A 20,834-nucleotide genomic window follows, 5' to 3' on the forward strand; every position below is an offset into this window, starting at 1 on the left:
ATAAAGAAACCCTGAACCCAAAAGGACAGCAGCGTGGGATTGGGAAGGGAGAACAAAAGTTGCAAGGAGCCTGAATGCAGATGCTTCAACATTAGCAGCAATACAGGAGTTGGACTTGATGACCCTCATGGGTCCCTTCCATCTCAGGATATTCTATGTTCTGTCACTTTTTTAAAACTACCCCAGTCTGAGTTTTCCCTCGGAAAAGTCCCGAAGGCAATAGTTAAAGGAATATCCTATCCCAATTTGCCTCACACCCCTACTTAAATAACGTGCAGAAATTGACTGTTCATCTTCTTGCATGAGAAAGATCTGACCACAGCAATAGCCTTCAGCTGGGGTTGGAACAGGCAAATAATAATGATTGAGCAACATTCAGCCTTGCATAACTAAATTCAAAGAACAACGGTTCGGTTTTGGTGGGTTTTTTTTTCAATTTTCCTCCATTAAGCCTACTCCATTTATATTAAGGCAAAACAGTAACTCTACCAGAAAGCAGAGAAGCATTAAAACCCTTAAATAAACAACATCCAAAGGATGTTGGTTTGTACTCTTTTTTACTTTGGAACTAGCCAGCGAATTAGTAACAGCTAGACAAAGTGACCAAATCTGTAACCTGAAAGACTCATCAGATGCATTTTTTTTATTGGGATTCATCTGTGTGTTTCTAGACTTTCTGGCCAGACTATCTTCATATCTGTTATCCTGGGAACTTTTGGAATAACTTTTGGACATTACATGTGTCATCTCTTTAGAATAAAAAAAAGGAGGAGGGAGATTGCTTCACAGTCCAGCAGATGTTACTTCTGTTCAAACCTGAGGGAATTTTATGAACTTTTCTCCCTAAAAGTTCATAAAAAATATAAAACCTCATGAAGGCTTCAGTCTTATCTCATAACTTAAATCCACAATGTGTTTTTTTAACTACGTGAAGGAATTAGCCTCTGTAAAAGAAAATTAAGGCTGCCAAAGTATTATGATTTTCTCGACATGTTCTCAAAAAAGCTTTACAGAAGTTAATTTGTGAATTCTGTGAGAAGAATCTCATTTTATGTTCTCTCATTTTTTTGACCCCGGTTGTCCCACCAGCTGAGAAATGCTGGTGGGAACTGAAATTATGCAGGAATGCTAGTCACCTTTCAATGCTGCTCGTTCCTGGAACAAGCAGTGTTTGGATCATGCTCTTTCACATCGCTCTAAGTCTTTTGTCCTTCTATGCAAAAGGGATGCAACCTGGCCACAGCTGCCCAGCACTGTATGACACGGGACCCGCATTTTAGCAACCACGGGCCTGCAGCTGGCAACTGCTGCCACTCACTACTCTGGTCACATTCCAATGCTGGCAGGAATTTACTCACACATATTGCAAAATAACTGGAAACATCTTTAGGACTGTATGTCTTTTTCCTGCCAATGTGTTTAAGCCACGTCTGTCACTGTGTTTGAAGTGTATGCAATTTGCACTTTCCACTTCTGCCTGCTGCTGTTCCTCGGGTCTCATATTTAGTTAAACATTTGTTAAATCCTAAAAACGTAAGAAAGCAAAGGAATCCATGATTTAGAATCGTGGCAGTGAAAACTGCAGCCCAAGCCATTACTGCGATCAATATCACTGTTGGTCTCAGAAGAGGCTACAGGCTCTTCCAAGCTTACTCAGAGAGGTGGTAGAGCGGCCTCCATTACTGTAAATGAGGATGGCATCACCGAAGTCAGTTTTCACCACTCGGTGCTTCCAGATTGGATTTGAGGAAAACTGTAGGATTTGCATAGGAAACTGCTGCACCCATTCCAGAATCTCAGTTCCTGAAGTGTTCACTGTGGTGTCTTTCATAAGCCATATTTTACCCCTTAGAATAAGAGACAGGAAGCAATTAGGTTCGCGTGACATACACATTTATGCTAAGTCCCTTATCTAAAACATGTTTATCAAAACCTGCAGGTGTGCCTGACCTACACTGCAAGACAAGAACTTACATATATTTATATTTATATTTATATTTATATTTATATTTATATTTATATTTATATTTATATTTATATTTATATTTATATTTATATTTATGTATCTCCATAGTGCTATATACTAATTGGTGCTTTCAACACTATTAAAAAGACTAAACAAAGGGTATAATGTGAACAACATACAGAGCTTAAGAATACCTATTCAGCAATGAGAAACCAAGAGCCAGAGCTCACACTGACAGCAAACGTCCATAATGTAATAAAGAAATACTCCCAAGTGTTTACCATTGCCTGCTATTCTAACTATTCATTCTAATGAAATTCCAGCTTTGCAGTCTCCTGTTACAGAAAAAGTGGAAGCGTACGTTGTGTCTGTAAGGAAAACTACGCAGGACCCAACTGTGAAAGGTAAGAAACTAATCAAGAATACTAAAGCCCAGAAGTGTTCCCTCACATAGGGAAGAAATCATGTGCATGTGTTTTCATCAGATTGAATCACATCTGTTAAAGGATCTCATTCAGTTCCTACTAAAAACCTTCAGAACTTGCTGTGGAGACATGTCAGGGTAAGGCAGGCATCTACATCTAATGTATTTTGATCGAATTCTTGCACTTTGCATGCCTTCATGTGGTGATCTCCTTTTTTGAACACAGTTTATGAATCAAAATACAAAATACAAATCAGAAACAGCAGCTGAAGTGAAAAATACCCACCACGTTTTGCCATTCACCACTCTAAAGCATATAGCAGGCTTCTACCAAATAAATTTTTCAAAAGCAAAGGGGACATCTTACTTGCTATGAACACACATGGATGATGTTTCAATGAATGCCAGAGGTCTGATTATAATTCAGAAATTCTCCTTGAGCAGCCAATAAATTACAACAGCTCTAACACAAAGACTGAGGGGTACAGAATGGCTTAGACACTGGCTTCCTGAACACCTCATTTTGTTTTTCCTTAAAGCCCCTGAAGTATTTAAGACTTCAGTCTACTGTCATTAATGGGTAAGTCTTGAATTCAAATTATACTTAATGTAACTATCAGAGAAGGGGGCAAGAGCTTAAGATGCAAAGAGAAATCAGTATGAAAAAGATGTAAAAAAGAGTGAAGGCTTTTGCCCTTACAGATGATGCAAAAACATCAGCGTATTACCTCCGCATCACTAACATGGTGACAGCAATAGTGAAAGCCCTTTAGACAGATGGCACAAAAATAAAAAAAAAAGCCCCACCCTTGTTTTCAGGCCTATGGCTGTATTCTTTTGTTCTTCAAAAATGTCAGATGTATACACAAAGGATAATGCAGATAATTAAAAGGTCAGTGAGGTTTCTTAATGGTTATTAAAATGCCAACCTAGGCTACAAGCAATTCAAATCCTATGAAATGAGTAGCAGATGTATAGTAACAACAGCAAATAGCATCAGCTTTGCTTTCTAATAGCCAGTCCCCAGCCTGACACAGTGCATCTGTCTCAAGGAAGGCAAAGCTGCGTACATGGGTTAGAAAAAGCCACAGAAAGAAATCAGCCTGTCCTTGTCACCGTGTTAAGTCCTTGACAAACTGCCGGGGTAAGAGGCAAGCAGGGACAAAAGGGACTTTCCTTCTGGCAGGTTCCTGGTCCTACTCCCATTTGTGTCAGAAACGACGAAAAGCGTTTCAATGACTAATGAGAAGTGCATTGCTCATCCCTGTCCACTTGCTAAAGAGCAAGTCCCTGCCTCGCATACACCACTGCTGGGCACTGCCACCACCCCCTGCTCCCACTGGCAGCTATCGCGCCCTCAACATGTTGGCAGGAGGACTGGGGGATCCTGAGCGAGGAGGAGCATGGCCCCTGTCCCTCCCTGCAGCCCAAACAGCAGCTCGTGTCCCAAGGGAGAGGAAGGCTCCATCCCGCTCGCTGCCCTCCCTCCCAGCTCTCCGCAGCGGTGGGTGACGGGCACTGTGGGGCAGCAAGCTGGAGGACACCCCTCCACGGGCAGCGGCTGGGATCTCCAGAGCAGCACACCGGGAGGCAATATCTGCTCCGTTTCCTCTGCCGTTCGTGTAGGAGGTTTTCTTGTGCTGCTCCAGGGGCTTGGCACAAACCTATCCAGTTTATGTTTGCCAGCAAACGGTGTTGTGAAATCACAGAGGCCCTTGCTGGGAACTGAGAGAGCCAGCTTCCCGATTCGAAATTTAGGGATGAGTCCTTTTGCTCCTGGAATCCAGCAGCAAGGCATTAAGGTGGTGGCGGTACATGCAATCCAGGTTTTGTTAGTGCCCAAATGTTAAAAAAGACAGCTGAAGAAATGACACTTTAGTGTCCAAAGTGAATAGAGGAAAAAAGTTCTTTTGGCATTGCCAGGGAAGAAGAAGTTAATTTCTTACTCATCAATAATTACAGGAAGCAAACAAGGCTCTGAAATGAAACAAAGATAACTTAGCAGCTTTATTATGGGAGAAGAAATATTCTTTTCCAGCAACAAAGAACCATTTATTGATACAACGGAGGAAAAGACATTTACTGCAAGCCTTTACCTTTTCAGACCATAAAGCACAGAGTTGGAGCAGTACATTTCCATCCTGCCGTCTCCGCTCTTTTCACGTGCTACCAACTATTCGAAAGACGCCAAGCGCAGTGCAGCCAGAAGAGATGCACTGAGTGGCAAAGGGAAGGGAAAAGTGAAGGTGACACACTTATTTTTAGCTCTAAAAGTTTCTATTTGTTTTAGACAGCTACTCCAGATGAGGAGATATGGCTAATAAAAGTAAGTCGGATGGTCATAAAAAGCAGCACTTAGAAAAGATATCTGTCGAGGTTGTAAGGAACTGTCCACTATATTTCTGGCAAGTGAACTGAATGGTATATATGTCAGAAAAGAAGAAAAAAAAAAATCACCTAGCCCTGATGAGAGGGCAGAGGTGGTGGGCCTGATGGGAATAGCATGCAGGCTTTGGTAGATGCTGGCTGAGAGCCAGAGTTGGATAGAAGTAAGCAAAATGCTGGTCTCGCCCCAGCTCAATGACTTCTGTGACTTGGTAGCCACATTAGACAGACAATCATTTGGACAATACCAAAGTATAGAAAATTAAAAAGCAACTTTGCAAGATTTTGAGAGTTCAGAATAAAGCAAATAGTTCTACAGTTGATTTTCTAAACAGAGGGGTTTTTTTCTTGTTCAAACATACAGAAATTCTGAAATTTGGGAAAATATTACAATCTCACATTAGCTGAAATATGAGAAAATTATAGCAAGACTTTCGGCATGACTAAATAGTAGCATTACCCATCACTGCCTGCTCTAACTCCCATGAGAATGGGGAGTTACTCCACCAAAGTCAGCTAAATCACACTCATTATGCTCTGTGTCACATTCACAGTCCTTCAAGGGGTGCACAGAACTCCAGGTCACACTTTTATGCTTTACATCTGGATCACCCAAATGATAAGATCTGCACCAAAGATTCTGGCAGTGCTGCAAAGAGACACAGTCTTTGCCATTGGCAAAGGCAGTATTTGATGCAGCCAAGTGGTTTATATTAAGATGCTTAACATTTTATGTGTTTTTACTGTGGGGGTTCAGGACTGGAACATGAACAAAGCAGCACTGAGGAAATTACTTTCTTTATTAAAAAGAAAAAAACAACCTCAGCAAATGTAGGAACAGATCAAAACTGGAAGCTCTTATCAGATCTCCCACATTATCATGGTTCAGACAAAGCAGAACCTGGATTTGACTATGTTCAGATTTTAGGAGTCAACAGACCTTGGCTCAGGTCCCCAGCCAGAAACCTGCAAAAATTAAACTAAACTGCCTGAGAGCTCACCCTCCCCACCCAAAACAGCAGAGCAAACAGCATCTTAAAGCAGGACTTTATGGATGGGAGAAAAGACAAGGACAACAGGGTGATAAAACAGGATGAAATACAATAACTATTCCCTACCTAAATCACTGCAACAACTACTCAATCCTCCAGTTTCTTCAGTGAGTAATTGCTACGCCGGCTAGTTATCCCCCTCCCCACAGTAATCCTTCATTCCCAGTTTGGGGATATGACTCCCTGATCTCTGTGCCCCAGGCTGTTGTGTCATGGACCCTCCTGCCTCCCCATAGTGACACCATGAACAGTGTGGGTTGCCCCTGTCCTGCCAGCTGTCCCCTCCAGTCCATCAGCCGCTGCTCTGCGCTGCTCCAGCCACCAGCTCCTCCAGCAATGTCCTTACTCAAGGATTTGCTCCCGTGAGCTGCTCCATGCCCACTCCAGTGCCGGCTCTCTTCACCTCACTGGTTGTTTTGCAAAAGTTCCTCTAGCTCGTAGAATTAAGCACACTCCCTGTGACCAGCAGAAACTCCTTTCACTGAAACTCTCTCCTTTCTTTCCAAATGATGACACCAAATCTATTACCTCTTGTCTTAGCTGAGGGTCACTGGTCACCCAGGAGCATTAGGTATTGCCAGTTTGTCTAGAATTTCAAAACCCACTAGAGTTTCAACATCTCTTCCATTTTAAGACGCAGCAAGTTTTCAACTGAAATGCTTCCCAAGCATGACAAGACATGAAAAGCAATTTGGACCCATTTCAGGCCTCCCCTGGAGCGCTTGTTACCCACCTCCCTCTCTCCCCCTGCAAACCAACAGAGGAATTCCCCCCTCCTGGGCTGGTGGCGGCTCTCGGCCTTTTGCCCTCAGCCAGCAGGCTAACATCGAACAAACCTGAAAAACGGAGGCTGGTTCAGTGCCTGTTCTGTTCTGCAAAAACCAGAAACCATCCCAATGCCTCACCATAGAAGTATTTATAAAAACCTTTTCTGGTTAGGACTTTGTTGTATGCATTATAATGGAAATAAGGTCTGAACTTCCTTTGGGTTTCAGCATCACGAAATGCAGTCTCTTACCCCAGTTTCCTATATAACACAATATAGTTGGTGAGATCCAAAGCTGGAAGAGACCAAAATAAACACTAGAGCTGCCTCTCTGCCAAGGTCATTCTGTCATAGATTTTAAAACAATGGGGAACAAATCATTTTACTGCTAAAGACACACCAAAAAGAAAAAAAAATGCAGGCTGGTGTGATTGAGATACCAGGAGTGTTCAAAAAGGGAAAAATATACAACTGTACAGGTTGAGATTAGAGCACAAACCAGCCTCTGCAGGAACACAGCTCCTAATTTGCCTTCTGTCTGTTAATAGCTGCAGACCATCATCAATTCCTGGTGACACAAATAAGGTCAGAGAAAAAACAGTACCTCAGATGGGAATGTCATTGCTCGTCAACTCTGGGCTTGCTCTTCCTTTCAGGTGTGCCCCCGGTTACTATGGGAACCCTTTGCTAATTGGAAGCACTTGTAAAAAATGCGACTGCAGTGGCAACTCGGACCCAAACCTGATTTTTGAAGACTGTGATGAAGTGACGGGCCAGTGCCGCAACTGCCTGCGCAACACTACCGGGTTCAAGTGCGAACGATGCGCTCCGGGTTACTATGGGGATGCCAGATTCGCGAAAAACTGTACAGGTATCGTCTATAGTTTAGTATAGCAGAGCCGAGCAAAACGAACCTCCCAGAGATCAGAGATGCCTGAATCAGTCATCAGACACCTGTGTCTGTGGGAGGCAGGGGGTGCTCCCGGCTGCCTGCCTGGGGGGGTGGTAATTTGGATGCCTGTTCCATTGAGTTATCCCAGGCACTAGCACTCTTTCCATTGCCCGCAAGGGAGTCTCAGACCCCAGACTCCAACACCTCAAATGCCTGGGCAAGATGAATGTAGGCACTGTTTTGTCCTGCATCTTGTTTTAAATGAGGGTCTCTAAGATTCCTCTGGGCAGAGACTTCACCTTTGTGTTTGTTCACACCACAAGCTGCCCAACATGACCACTCAGACTGAGGGTGCTTAAAGACTTGAGAGCATTTTTTATGGGAACAGGATTGTCCTTCCTGTCCTGACCCAATCCCCCGCTCAGTTTCTTCTAGTTTTCACATCGGTAAAGCATTCTGCATTTCCCACATGTCTGTGTAAACTTACTGGTTACTGTATTTCCATACCAGAGACAACTGTACTTCCAGGGTCTGATAAAGTGCTACCTAGAGGATCTTACCAAAACTCTAATATAATTATTCTCATAATTTACATGGAGTTTGATCCAAATAGGGCTTTGAACTCATGCCCTTCGTCCTTGCTTTGTCTCTGGCAGACAAGATTACATCTTCTTTCAAAGCATCAAAGAATAGCCACTGCTAAAGGCAAAATGCAGGTGCTCAGAGCAAGGACCTTGGGGCTCCCTCCCAACCTCTTTGTCAGGGTACTTCCCTCAAGGATCAGAACACAAATGGGGGAGATGCATCACTCCTAGCTCTCAGGCTGACTCGAAGGTAAAACACAGCCAAAACACACACCCAACCCGGACATCTGAAGTGCTCTGGGATCTCAAGGTACAGAGCTATGGGCCTCATTGTTTAATCAACGTTTTGATCAAACCTATGTCTTTCTTACATCTCTCTGTACACTTGGACTTTGCTTTTTACTAGCTTACTAGAAAGCACTAAGGTGTGTTTTGGGACCTGCAGGATGGAGGTTGTGAGGATGCTCTGTATTCAAGTGCCCTTTGTGCTGCTGTCTGCATTTGTAGGGGACCCCATATGATGCCACTAGTGGTCCCTTCTCCTTTTATGTTCCAGTGACAGCTAGAAGTTGAGTGTCCATCTCCAGGATGTAATTCACATTGCTAAATCACATGCTTAAATTCCATCTGTGCTGTACAGGGATAGATGGTGCTCACACACAGTAATCCCAAAAGCCAATCCCAGGTATCCAAATGAGCCAAAAAAGACAGCGGCTGTAGGGAACAGCATGCCCCAAAACTCACCTCCTGCCGGGATTTAGGCACCCAAGGCATGCCTGAAATTCAGCATCTCTGTGGTTTTGAGGTTCCGATAGCAAACCTTGTTTAGGCACTTCGCTGCCTAATTCAGTTCACCAGAGTTCTTTCTGCAGTTGTCCCGTAAGTAATGACAGGATCTAGTTTGTGGCTCCTGAATGCCGTGAGGCAGGAGAAATGAACCCAGCACAACTCAGCAAACTGCAGCAGTCGTGCCCTGGCCAGGTGTGGAAGCAGAGCTTCAAACAGCTAAGAGTAACTTTGCCAAAAGTCTGAGGATTACAGGGCATTCCGAGTGTCTAAGCAGATTAAGCAAGACAATTTTGGACAGCATCTCTGAACATAGAATTTCTAAAGTGAAGCTAAGTCAAACTTTCATCACCTCAGTATGGTTGTGGTTTGCACCCTTAAGTAATTGCAGGAATCACGGGCAGAATGCCTCGGTATTATTTACGTTTCTGAGGTACAGTTTAAGTGGGATTTCATGGTGCACGGGACTTCTCTATACAGGTTTTTCATGCAGACTATAAATCAGCTTGGTAATGCTCTTAATTCTAAAACCAAGTGCCTGGACACTTGAATATGTTGGGAGAGGTACAGCTTTCCTCTATTTAGGATTGAATTTAATCTTGTCATTGACTCTAGAAAATCCTGATTTTGAAGTATTATGTTTCAGAGAATTACACGCTTCTCATTTCATCTTCACTTCTGCTGAACACCACAATATGGTGTGCTTGACAGTGGTGCGTAGATTGTGTGCGCCACTCCATACATCCATGATTTCCAAACTATTCAGGTAGTTTACAAGGCAAGCTTATACTTTGTTTGGCATTTTGGAGCAATTAGGAACACCTATTTAGACAAATGTTGGCTCTGAAATAAGACAAATACTTTCTTAAAAATACAAATATGCAGAACAGAAACCAGTGTAAGAAACAAGAGTCTATGTACAAGGTTACCACAGAGCACCTCAAAGGGTATATAGAACAAAAAAATGCCAGAGAACTAAATGAGCAAAAAGCTCTATCCAGCTAAGAGAATCTTTTTTTTTATTTTGAGCAAAAGGCAAAATCTGTGTAGCTGTCAGCAGTAGTTTTCAGCTTCTTTTCAATAACTTTTTTTAAGCCACATGTCCTTTAGCCATACTTCAAAGCTTTCCACAAATGTCCCTCAGAAATAAAGGTAAATTCTCCACCAGTAAGCCACAGTAGCAATGAAAGTCTTAATTCCCTACTAAAAATGTGGTACCTCCTAAACAAGTAGATGAAAAATTGTCAGGATTGCTTTTGAAATTAATTTACTATAAGCATCTGTGTAGTGAATTAAGAGTTATCCATTTAAATAAGAAGACGCAATTTTATTTTCTTGAGCACCAATCTCATCCAAATTTTAATCTTGTAGCTGTAATCTTGGCATGTGGGGATATCCTAGATCCTGTGATATAGGTAAAGAGAAATGTCTGCTTTCAACTGAAACTTTTATTTCACTTCTTAACAAAAGAAACAATACATTAAAAAAAAAAAATTGCAGTGCCAAAAGCTGGGAGACACCCAGTTCATACAGATTGTGGTGAGGTCAAAATATTGGTTGCCCCACAAAATTTGTAACCACACTCTGTTCTTACATTACTACAAAAATTGAGTAGTTCTTCTAACATTGGTTCACTTACGCAGAATTATTCCAATGTTAGTGCCTCGTGTTGACTCTGAAGCTGTATTACACATTTTCCCTGATAATTCCTCAAATGTGGAATGTAAATACAAGGATAATTCATAAAGAACAATGAATGGGCTGCAATAAAAGAGCAGTAAACAATTTTGTTGTATGAGATTTTTCTGAAACCATGAATCACAAGAACAAAACGAGTTCCAGATAAGTCGCTACTGTTCTTTTGTTTTGCTTGTTTTTATTATTCTATCAAAGTGTTCCAATAATATTTTAATCTTTAAAATAATATATTTTTAAAGGCCAATTAAACTTTGAAAGAGATGCTTGAGTCTAAAAATTATGATTTTTAAAAAGCCACTTGTGCTGGCAATAAAAATGTAGCTTACTCAAGTTCAAAAAAATGTAAAACCTCATTTATTCTTCATTGTAAGCGGTAGGAGATATTTACTTTTTGATATGCTCAAGCTGATGATGGAATTGGAGTCCACTATCAATCCCTGATAGCTGGAAAGCTTATTTAGTAGCAGCCCGACACAGCATTGATAAATTCCACAGGGCTCTGGAGAGATTTGTAACTAATAATTAACTTCAGTTGTATTGCTTTTCTTAGCCCATCTCCTAAACGTCACCCTCTCTAGACAACGATGCACAATGGCCCAGCTGGGCAACTTGTTGCCAGCAACAAGCTGGCCTTGCTTCTTCTGCTTGTGACTATCTGGGAAGCCTTGAACAAGTCATTTCATCAGAGGTTTTCTGGTTCTGTTTCCCACCTTATATTTCATCTGGTCCAATTTGACCACAGTGCAAAAACCACCTTTTTCTACATACTAAAGGAAAAATCTGTCCAAGAGGTCCTTGATGTTGGTTCGATTATCCACGCACAATCCTACATACAATCATTTCACTAGTCTTGGGAGGGGAAAGGTGAGTTGTACATTTTGAAGGTTCTTCTTTCAAAAATCCTTTCTTTTTTCCTCAGAATGTAACTGTGGAGGGAGAATGTGTGACAGCCGGACTGGAGAATGCCTCGCAGACAGTCCTGAAATTTCTACTGGCACAGACTGCCCAACCATCAGTAAGAAGATTATCATGAGAATACCAAAAACTAATATTGCTCTTGTATTTAGATGCTTACAAATCCTAACTTAAGAGCTTGGTTCTCCACTGGGCTCAGCACTTTGACCTGGGTCCCATAAGACACTTAAACATGTCAATATGCAAAATGCCCCACTGACTGAGTATTGTAACATGTTTTCACTTGCTTGACTGACTACATGCGTAAGTCCAACTCTGATACAGACAGAATGTTCAGGTACAAACTGCACAGCAGTAGGGAAGTATCACCAAAGCCACTTCTGTAGACTTTTGAGACACAGTGCCTGCAAAATAACATTCTGGCCCTAAAAACTGCCATCACAACTTTATCTGTGCCATCTTGCATATAATTTCTGGGTTTCTACCTGTACATCTAATAAAAACTGTTGCTCTTGACACTGACATATATCCATCAGTCAGTTGCTTTTCCACTATCATCTTCCCTATTCTAATGATAGGAAGCCTGGGGAATTTCCAGAAGCACTACATTGTAACCACTGACATTTTTTTAAATGCTAGTATAATTATGCCTGTGGTATAATGCAGACCATGTAGCGCACATGGGTTCCTAAGCTGACTCCCAATAACAGGGGTCGTGTGCCTGGAAGTGCAGTCAGAAGAAAAGCATTTGGGAGCTGCTGCCATCAAGAATTCAAACGGTACAACCCCAAGCAAAAGTTTCTGTAGGAATCTGTGTTTCACATTCATCTGTCTCTTGCATTTAGCGGTAGCATCTATGTCACTAAAAACAAGGTGGTATTGCAAGCACTCAGCAGGGACAAGGATATAGTTCTGCACAAGCGTATTCCAGACGTGTTATAGCTGTGTTTCTAGAAGTTGCATTCCTAATCAAACAGGCAGCCAAGAGCCCATCTGCTGGACATCATTACTTATACTACCAAATTTTCTGTACAGAGTTTTGGGTTCTGACAAAATGAAGTTGGTTTTTTTGGCCCTCATCTGTTGTTCCTCAGGCCACAAACATGCAGAGCCTCTAGAGAATAGCCAGGAAATACCTCGTCTCTCTATCCCTACTGATAACGCTGTGGCAGCCTCTCCGAGCAGTCCCATCTGGCGCTGCTCAGCTGGAAGCATCATGACTATACTGTGGGACCTTGGAAGTGGGTGGATGAAAGTGAAAGAAAAATGGGTATCCATCAGGATCTATCAATGACAAAGAGAGGGAACACCATGGGGAAAGAGCACTATAACATGAATTTAAGATATTTGCTGTTAAATGACACAAACACTAAAGAAAAACGACACTCTTTATTTTCTTATCAGGCTGCGATAAATGTATTTGGGATTTGACAGATGACATCCGATTAGCAGTTCTGGCTATTGATGAAAGCAAATCAACTTTAGTGAGCATTTCTACAGGTGTTGCAGCTCAAAAGCGCCTGAATGACCTGAACCTCACTACCACCCATCTCCAGGTACAAACATTGATGACATTTTATTTTTCAATGTAACTTTAATCTATGAATTTCCACTCCATTCTTTGAAATTTCAATCCCTGTCGTCACTAGAGAAATAAATAGTTTTCAGATGTACTGACTTCCCCCCCCCCCTCCACAGGAAGCAATGTCCCAAAAAAAGAACCATGCTGAGCGTTGGACCATCCAGGTTGATGACGCTGCAGACGAAATGAATGATTTCCTGAGAGAGGCAGCAACACTTGATGAACAGGTTTGTTTATAGCCCCCTGTCAGAGCTCTGAGGGTTTGCGGTTTGTCATATTTGCATGCCAGCGTAAGAGGTTAGTATAGAATAGTTCCAGTTGGAAGGGACCTACAATGATCATCTAATCCAACCGCCTGACCACTTCAGGGCTGGCCAAAAGTTAAAGCATATTATTTAGGGCATTGTCCAAATGCCTCTTAAGCACTGACAGACATTGGTCATCAACCAGCCCTCCATGAAGCCCATTTCAGTGTTTGACCACCGTCTCAGTAAAGAAATGTTTCCTGACATCTAGTCTGAACCTCTAGGCTCACCAAACAAGAGTGGGAGTGCCCTGAAAGATAGTTGGGAGGACTGTCTATTTCTATTTTCTATTTCTAAACTACCTACTTTACTTAGCTCTGAATTAAAAGCATAAAAGACCTATCAAGTCTTCTTCCCAGAAAAGGAAGGATGTAGGGCCAAAGTCTGTTGAACGTGGTTGGAGGTTTGTCACCGATCACAAAAAACCTCCCCTCAGGATCTGAGTTCCCACCTACCCCCCCCTACACAACATGTTTGATCTGAGACAGACACACTGCCTTCCTATTTCATATTTTGATTTCTAATGAAGCAAAGTAACCAACACTAAACTAATTTAGACTTACTTTGGGAGTACTTATACTATATCTATTTTACATGTGTGTTCTCATAAAATTAAATTAGCCCCGATTCGACACTTCAAAATACATTACAAAATTGCCAGTTTAAAAGGTTTTTCACGTACCCACTGAAATGGGAGACTGATCAGCCCTCAAGATATGTTTTAACACAATTGCAATCATAAATGTTTCATCCATTCAATTGCCAGACTATAAAATTAAGGTTCTCTGCTCTCAGCTCATGTAATACTTTCATTGCACCCTAGAAGAATACCGTTATGTTATACGTTAAGAGAAGAAATAGGGTTCATAATGGCTTCTCCTCTAATTTAAAGAGGTATTATTAAACATCTTTCTGTTGCTAAGCTATGTGTATATATATTAGTGAGATACATCACTCTATGTTATCCTCAGAGATAACCACAGCTTTAGTAGGACTAGAGTATATTTCATGCTTATTGCAAGATGACAGACCTTATATTCACTTACCAATTCCTTCACGAGACAAATTAAAATTATACCTTAGACTAAAACTCAAATACAGGAGCAAGTAGGAGAAAAAACCCGCAAAGGAAGAGGAGAAAGGAGTGTATAGAGAGGTGGAAGAGAAAATTTGGATTTATGTCTTTTTAATCAGCACTTACTTAGCAGAAAGGGCACTGCAGAATTACAGACTATGCCTGTGTGAAAATCCAGCAGGGCTCACATGCCTTAGAGTCCTTCTATGGAGTTGGTAGGCAGGATGATTAAGGCATTAGGTTTTCTAGGAATATTTAGTGAATTTGGATAATAACATTTTTGTCATCTTTAGTACTACCTGGGGATTTCTTAGCTCATTCCTCAGTTTGACTGTCCCTGATTGCTTGTAAAGGCAGGGAAATAATGGCCCTGGACTCTCACAGTGGAAGGAAGACCACAGCAGTAACTCTGAATATATTGAACTTTTCTCTTTTTCAAGGCACTTTTATGGAAAACGGGCACTAGGGTCTTGAGCGGGTTTTGCAGAGATGTGCTGCATCTTCCATTCAGAGCATTTCACGTGCATGTCCCCACGGCCAAGGCGTTGCTGCAGATTCTGATCTAAACCCCAAAAGCAGGATGAATGCGCCAACTGTAGGCAAACCCTCCTGCTACGCGAGAAGAATAAATGTGACCTGTAACTCCCTCAGGCTGTTTGGGATGAGCTTAGAGTAAAACAGCACGTAACTCAATCCTGAATGTCTGGCAGAGACTTAGGGGAGCCGAGCGCCTTTCCTGCCTGGGCTCTTAGCAAATTTTGGGATGAGCTTCATGAATTTGAGGGTCCCTAAGAGCACCCCTCACTCATGCTGCTGTGTTTCCCATCAATCTCACAGCAGTCAGCAAACCTGCCTCAGCAATTCCTCATATGTTCTATAGTTAAAGAAAAATCTGGCAAGGAAAGAGTATTATGGAAAGGCGAGCCTGTACAAAAACAGTGACAGGTTGCTTAAAATAAGCCCAAAGCCGCGATGCTGAGCAAGAGAGCATCCACAAGAAACCCTGATGAAGGAATACGAATAAAAAACATAGTTCTTTCCCTTCAAAGGCTAAAAAAAAAAAACCCACAAGTAAACAGAAATGAAATTAAAACCTTTCTACAAACCCTCCTATTTCTTCTGTTCCGGTGCCCCCCCCCCCCCCCGTTGCGGCAGCCCGGCCTTCAAGCGCCACCTGGTGCCTCTGCAAACCCCGAGTGAAACCCGCTTTTTGGGGGTCTCGGCCGCTGCCCGGGGCTGAGCCCGCGGGGCTGGAGGGGGACAGCACAGCCCTCCGCCGCTCCTGCGGCATTAAGCAAGTATGAAGCGGGCACACCAACAGCCAAATATCTCCCGGCACCCCAAACCCAGAAACTAATTTTTACGGCGGGATTTTTTTTGCTGCTGCAGCCCCAACGGGGTGCCCGTGAGTCAAACACCGTCCCACTGGCAAGAGTGTGGCGCCCCCCCCCCCCACACACACACACACAGGGTCCAGGAAACATCGATGGCACAGCAGTCATATTTTTTCCCTCTTTCCTGAGAAACACCAGTGAAAATTAAATCTAAGGACTCCCAAAGTCAGCGACCTTCTCAGAAAGATGAGAACTATGACATGGTAACTCTTCGTTTCCCTTACATGTAATGGAACACAACCCAGAGTAAAGCCTCCAGTGTAATATAGCGTAGGAGAGTGGCCATGATCCTCAGAGTGTTTTGAATCCTTGTGCTTTCTCTTAATTTTAACAAGTTGCAGAGCTGGGGTCCTCACTGGAGGGAGACACTGATCTAAAAATGGTGGCGAGCTTGACACCTTATTCTTCAGTTTAAATGCTTGCTCAGAAAACGCCTCACCCAGCAAAATGAGCCAGCCCTGCTGAATGCCTAGGAGACTCAGCAGATGGGAGTTTTACAACTGTACATAATTTATGGCGATTTGATTGCAGCAAATGATGGATAAATATGGGACAGATTTTAATCTCTCACTCTGCAATTCTGAAAATACCGACAAGACAGCTCTTCACTTCAAACACCTCTGTAAATATCACTTTATACGATAAATGGACTTTCGCATGCTCATCAGGAGAAAGCAAAATGCATGTTTACACTGCTCATCCTCACACATGCATATGGATCTGAAAAGAAATCTAATGTCTAGCTCACATGGTTTATTCATAGGGAAATGAAGCATCCAGCAGAGGCCTACTGATACAGAAGGAAACCATGGAGACCAACAACCGTGCCACTCAGCTTGTGCAGCAGCTCAGTAATATGAGGGATAACATTCAAGGTAAATAGATTTCTTTCTGGTTCAGCTCAGTGTCAAGCATGTATTAATGAAACCTCCAGAAAAAAAAAATGTCATAGCACCTGGCCGCTCTCGCAAAGCAACCTGTACGTAAGGCCTCTGCAGCCTGCAATGCCATGACAAAAACTTGGTCCCTCTTAAAAGCCAACTGACACCGTGGGCTGACTTGATCTGACACCCGGAACAAGAGCTTCTCTTTCTTTTTTCTCTCTTTGACAGAGCAAAATAATACTCAATAGGTTTACATGAAATACTTCAAGCTAATTCAGCCTGTAGCCCTTTTGTTTGAATAGCTGCTCAAAGTATTTATATACACTTGTAAAAAAAGGAGCCAGTATCAGATTGGGGCTGGATGAAGCCACAAACACAGGCACGGGGTGGGCGATGAGAGTGCTCTGTCTTACTTGTCAGCGGACCCATGTAAGTGCACTTCTCTCACCCTGCTGATAAGTAACAGAGGCCATATGAATACCTAGACAGTTTTTTTTTTTAAATTGTTCTTTACCCTTTGAACCCGTGGCAGTCAGTTAGGTCTGACTAACTCTGGTGGTCGCACCAGTGAGTGTTACTTTAAATACAGTTTTTGCTTTTTAGCAAACTGTTGCTGGGTGGGATTGTGCTGGTTCATGTAACTTCATGCAGATGCGTATAAAAAGAAAAGGACGCCGAACAGTAAATAATTTGGTGAACTTACTGTTTCCCCAAGCTCAGTGTGGGAGGCGGTGGTGATTTTCTTTTCAAGCTGCACACTGGTTCATCTGACCAGAATTTCCAATTGAGTTGGGGTCCAGACACATCCACAGAGCATTACAGACTAGCTGTTGTCCTCTTGTTCTTTTTTTTTTTTCCTGAAATACAGAAGTAGAATTGGAAAACTGCATCCTCATCACCTTATTTTTCCACAAAGAAAGCGCTGCCTGTAGTAAAAGTGAAAGGCAGAATTGTAAACCGTGTGGCTAGTGCAGACCATCAAAAATGGTTATAGTGATGCTGTTTCACAGTAGGAGAGGTAAACATGACGATGAAGATCTCCCAAAATTAGGAAAGAGTGAAACCAAGAGCTTTTTCATGTTAAAATGTTGGGACAAACTGTCACCTATTGTCTCGGTGTCCTGCTCATCTGTCCATATAATATGAGGGGATGCAAGTAAAACTTATAAAGTCCATCCTTGGCCAACATACTAGAGCAATAAAAGCATCTCTAGAACTAGCATAAATTTCAAAACATAACTTCTCTTCTGACTGTAAATGTACGTATTTTACACCTTCCCAGATGAAGACTTTTTTTATTTAGAGCCTGCAAAACTTCTTGCATCTTTTTACTGTCCTATATATCAAAGGATAAATGACAACAGTGAACACCTTCTCAAGCACAACTGCACTTAAAAAAGGTTTCCTAGTCAGAGGTGATAATCTTCATCTGGAATATCTATGACATATCATTATCATGCTGATATATAAAACTGAGATTAAACCAATTGCAGCTGCTTCTTTGAGACCTACAGAAAGCAATAAAACCCCAAGTGAATGTACTCAGAAGCATCCCTGTCCCCTGCACACCTGCACCCTGAAAGCCTCCAGCCTGCCATAGAGCACACTGATTTCTCCCAGTCTTTGGTAAAGCCAACAGTGTACAAAAGCTGTAAATAGCACCAAAAGAGAAAGGCTGACTGGCAGCTACGGTTAAACAGCCCTTTTTCAATGAAAATACTTGATTAACAGACCTGAGTACTTCTGTCTTAGAGCAATTACTGCAAGCTCTGTGGCAGCTTGTGTGAGGAAGAGAGGTTACATATCAACTGTTGCCCCTGCTTATCCTTGTCTCCATGCGTCCTTCAACCATTATTTTATTTCGACAAACATAGTTCACACATCCCATCACACAAGAAAGGTAGGCTGAGACCAGGCTCACAAGATGTTACATTTGTACTACCTTCTTACACCTGTGATGCTAAATCACCTTTGACTCTTTGGCCATCCGTCACATTTTATTTCTACAATTATTGAGCAAAAGTGTCAGCATGAGCCTCATTTTAAGTCACCAACAATAACCGGTTGACCTCTGTGGAGCATCCTTTTTTATCATGAGTTGGTTTGGGGCACAACAACAGAAGGCAGACATGTTTGGCATACATTCAGGTTGAGCTACCCACCAAGAACCAACACCCACGGCTGTGAATTAAAATAGAGTGCTTTTTCACGCAAAAAGCAGTTGGAGACAAGTAGGTGAAAATTATTTCCACCATGCTCAAAACTATTCTTCTACAGAGGCATCAAACCAGTAGAAAGCAAGCCACTCTTTACTGAAGGGAAGGTGTATGTATGCACACACACACATGCGTGTGCCAGCATGAGAAGGAAAACGAAATCCATGGAGCCACTGGTGGTGATCAGTTACAGCTCAGTATGAGCTTTTAAAGCTTCACTAACGAGCTCAGGAGCCAGCACAAACTGCATACAAAGACGCTCTGTCAAAGAATCAGTTGTGCTACAATTACACATCAATTTTTCATAAAAATCTTACAGATGCATAGTGCTGGCTTTGCCAGTTCTGGTTATCCACAAAAGTAGTGATGAACGAAAGCCAAAGCTACTCACATCATAGGGCATAAAAGAGGAGGCGACTGGTGTTCGAGGCCAGGGAGTCAGAAGTGGGTAAACTTTGTAATGCCTACACTGGGGATGGGTAAACTCAATTTCAGCTGTAGGAATCCAACAGCGTTTTTTGAACTGAGATCAAAACCTTGAAATAGTATCCATCTCCAAACCAGCTAGGCAGTATCAGGCCAGAAGCCATATGTTATCTCTTTAGGGTGCCTCAAACTTCTCCAGATGGAAAAAGAGGTTACTTCAGTCTCCTTGCCGTTGTTGTTATTTAATAAACATAACATTTTTGCAGCAGCACTTAAAAACCACAGTCCTGGATGAAAGCCCCGGCCTGCTACATGCCACAGAACTCAGAATAAAATGATGATCCCAGCCCATAAGAACTGCCAAGCCAAATAAAGCACACAAGTCACGCCTGCTTAATGTCATCCTCTTCTGATGAGACCCCCACATCTGCCAGAAAGTGTGATTTATTTACTGGTTTAATTTTAAGATTGGATTAAACATAATAATTATCTACTATAGAGTTGGAAGATAATTAAAACTTTCTTTTGCCATCAGCATGATCTGGATTCACAAAAGTAAAATCACTCCACAGTATTTACTTCTCTGTAGTCATGCTGGATTGACCATCTGTTCCCTTTTCCCACAGAAATCAGCAGCAAGATGAAATACTATGCAATTCAACAAGAGCTGAGCCCTGAAGAAATTGCCCAGAAGCTGAGCGTGGCTGAGGAGATGCTGGAGGAGATCAAACGCCGTAAGCCTTTCACTAACCAGAGGCAACTTGCAGATGAGGAGGAAAATGCAGTGGAGGAGTGTGAGTTTTAAGTCCGTTTTCCGTTTGCCCACATGTTGATGCACAGCTGGCACGGGCCGGGCAGCTCCGGATGTACTGGGGGAGCTGGGGGAGGACCAGCAGGTGCTTGGCAAGCACCGACCGGTGTGCCGAAGATGCTGCTGCTTCCAAATTCCTGCCCCAAGCCTCGGCTGGCGCTTGCTGCCCCTGTGGTAGAATGAGCAGAAAAATCCATGTGTGTGCGTGTGTGCTGGTGCACCGCAGCACCTCAGCGATAACTGCTTAGGAAGGTTCATGCCAGGGCTGGAATTGCTCGTGTGAACGTCTTCCTTCCACCCACTGCCAGCTCTGCCATGGGGAGAGTAAACTCCAGCAGAGAGAGGAAAACTGTTTGGGAAAGAGTGGGAGCCTAATTCTCACAGCTCGGTGACCATGCGTCAGAGCCCCAGGACAATAAGGACTGTCTTCTGCAGAACAGCCCGGTTAGCTGTGGCAAGGAAAAACAAATGAAGAGCAAGGAAAGCCAAACCCAGTTTCTTTTAGGAAAAGCTACTTGAGAGGGGGGATTAATGAGATTAAAATGAGATACTAAAATATCTTTCCTATTCAAAAGAGGAGGGAAGGTTAAAATCCAGGTTTAAGACCTCTCAAGTGAGCTTTTAACAAATGTGTTTTACTGTCCCCTGAGTAACACCAACAGAAATTGTTGCA

The 20,834-nt window shown here is 42.5% G+C and overlaps 1 protein-coding gene across 1 annotated transcript in view; it reads left to right on the plus strand.

Moving 5' to 3' along the window:
- Positions 1 to 20,834, plus strand: part of LAMA4 (laminin subunit alpha 4) — a 109,103-nt gene that overhangs the window by 39,194 nt on the left and 49,075 nt on the right. The window contains exons 4-10 of the mRNA XM_082481814.1: positions 2,290 to 2,370; positions 7,250 to 7,464; positions 11,473 to 11,568; positions 12,873 to 13,024; positions 13,167 to 13,277; positions 16,588 to 16,699; positions 19,977 to 20,144. Coding sequence (XP_082337940.1) covers positions 2,290 to 2,370; positions 7,250 to 7,464; positions 11,473 to 11,568; positions 12,873 to 13,024; positions 13,167 to 13,277; positions 16,588 to 16,699; positions 19,977 to 20,144 — 935 coding nt within the window. The remainder of the gene's footprint in view (positions 1 to 2,289; positions 2,371 to 7,249; positions 7,465 to 11,472; positions 11,569 to 12,872; positions 13,025 to 13,166; positions 13,278 to 16,587; positions 16,700 to 19,976; positions 20,145 to 20,834) is intronic.

The sequence above is a fragment of the Vanellus vanellus genome (genome assembly GCF_965231255.1).
Source record: "Vanellus vanellus genome assembly, chromosome: 3".
NCBI classification, from domain to species: domain Eukaryota; kingdom Metazoa; phylum Chordata; class Aves; order Charadriiformes; family Charadriidae; genus Vanellus; species Vanellus vanellus.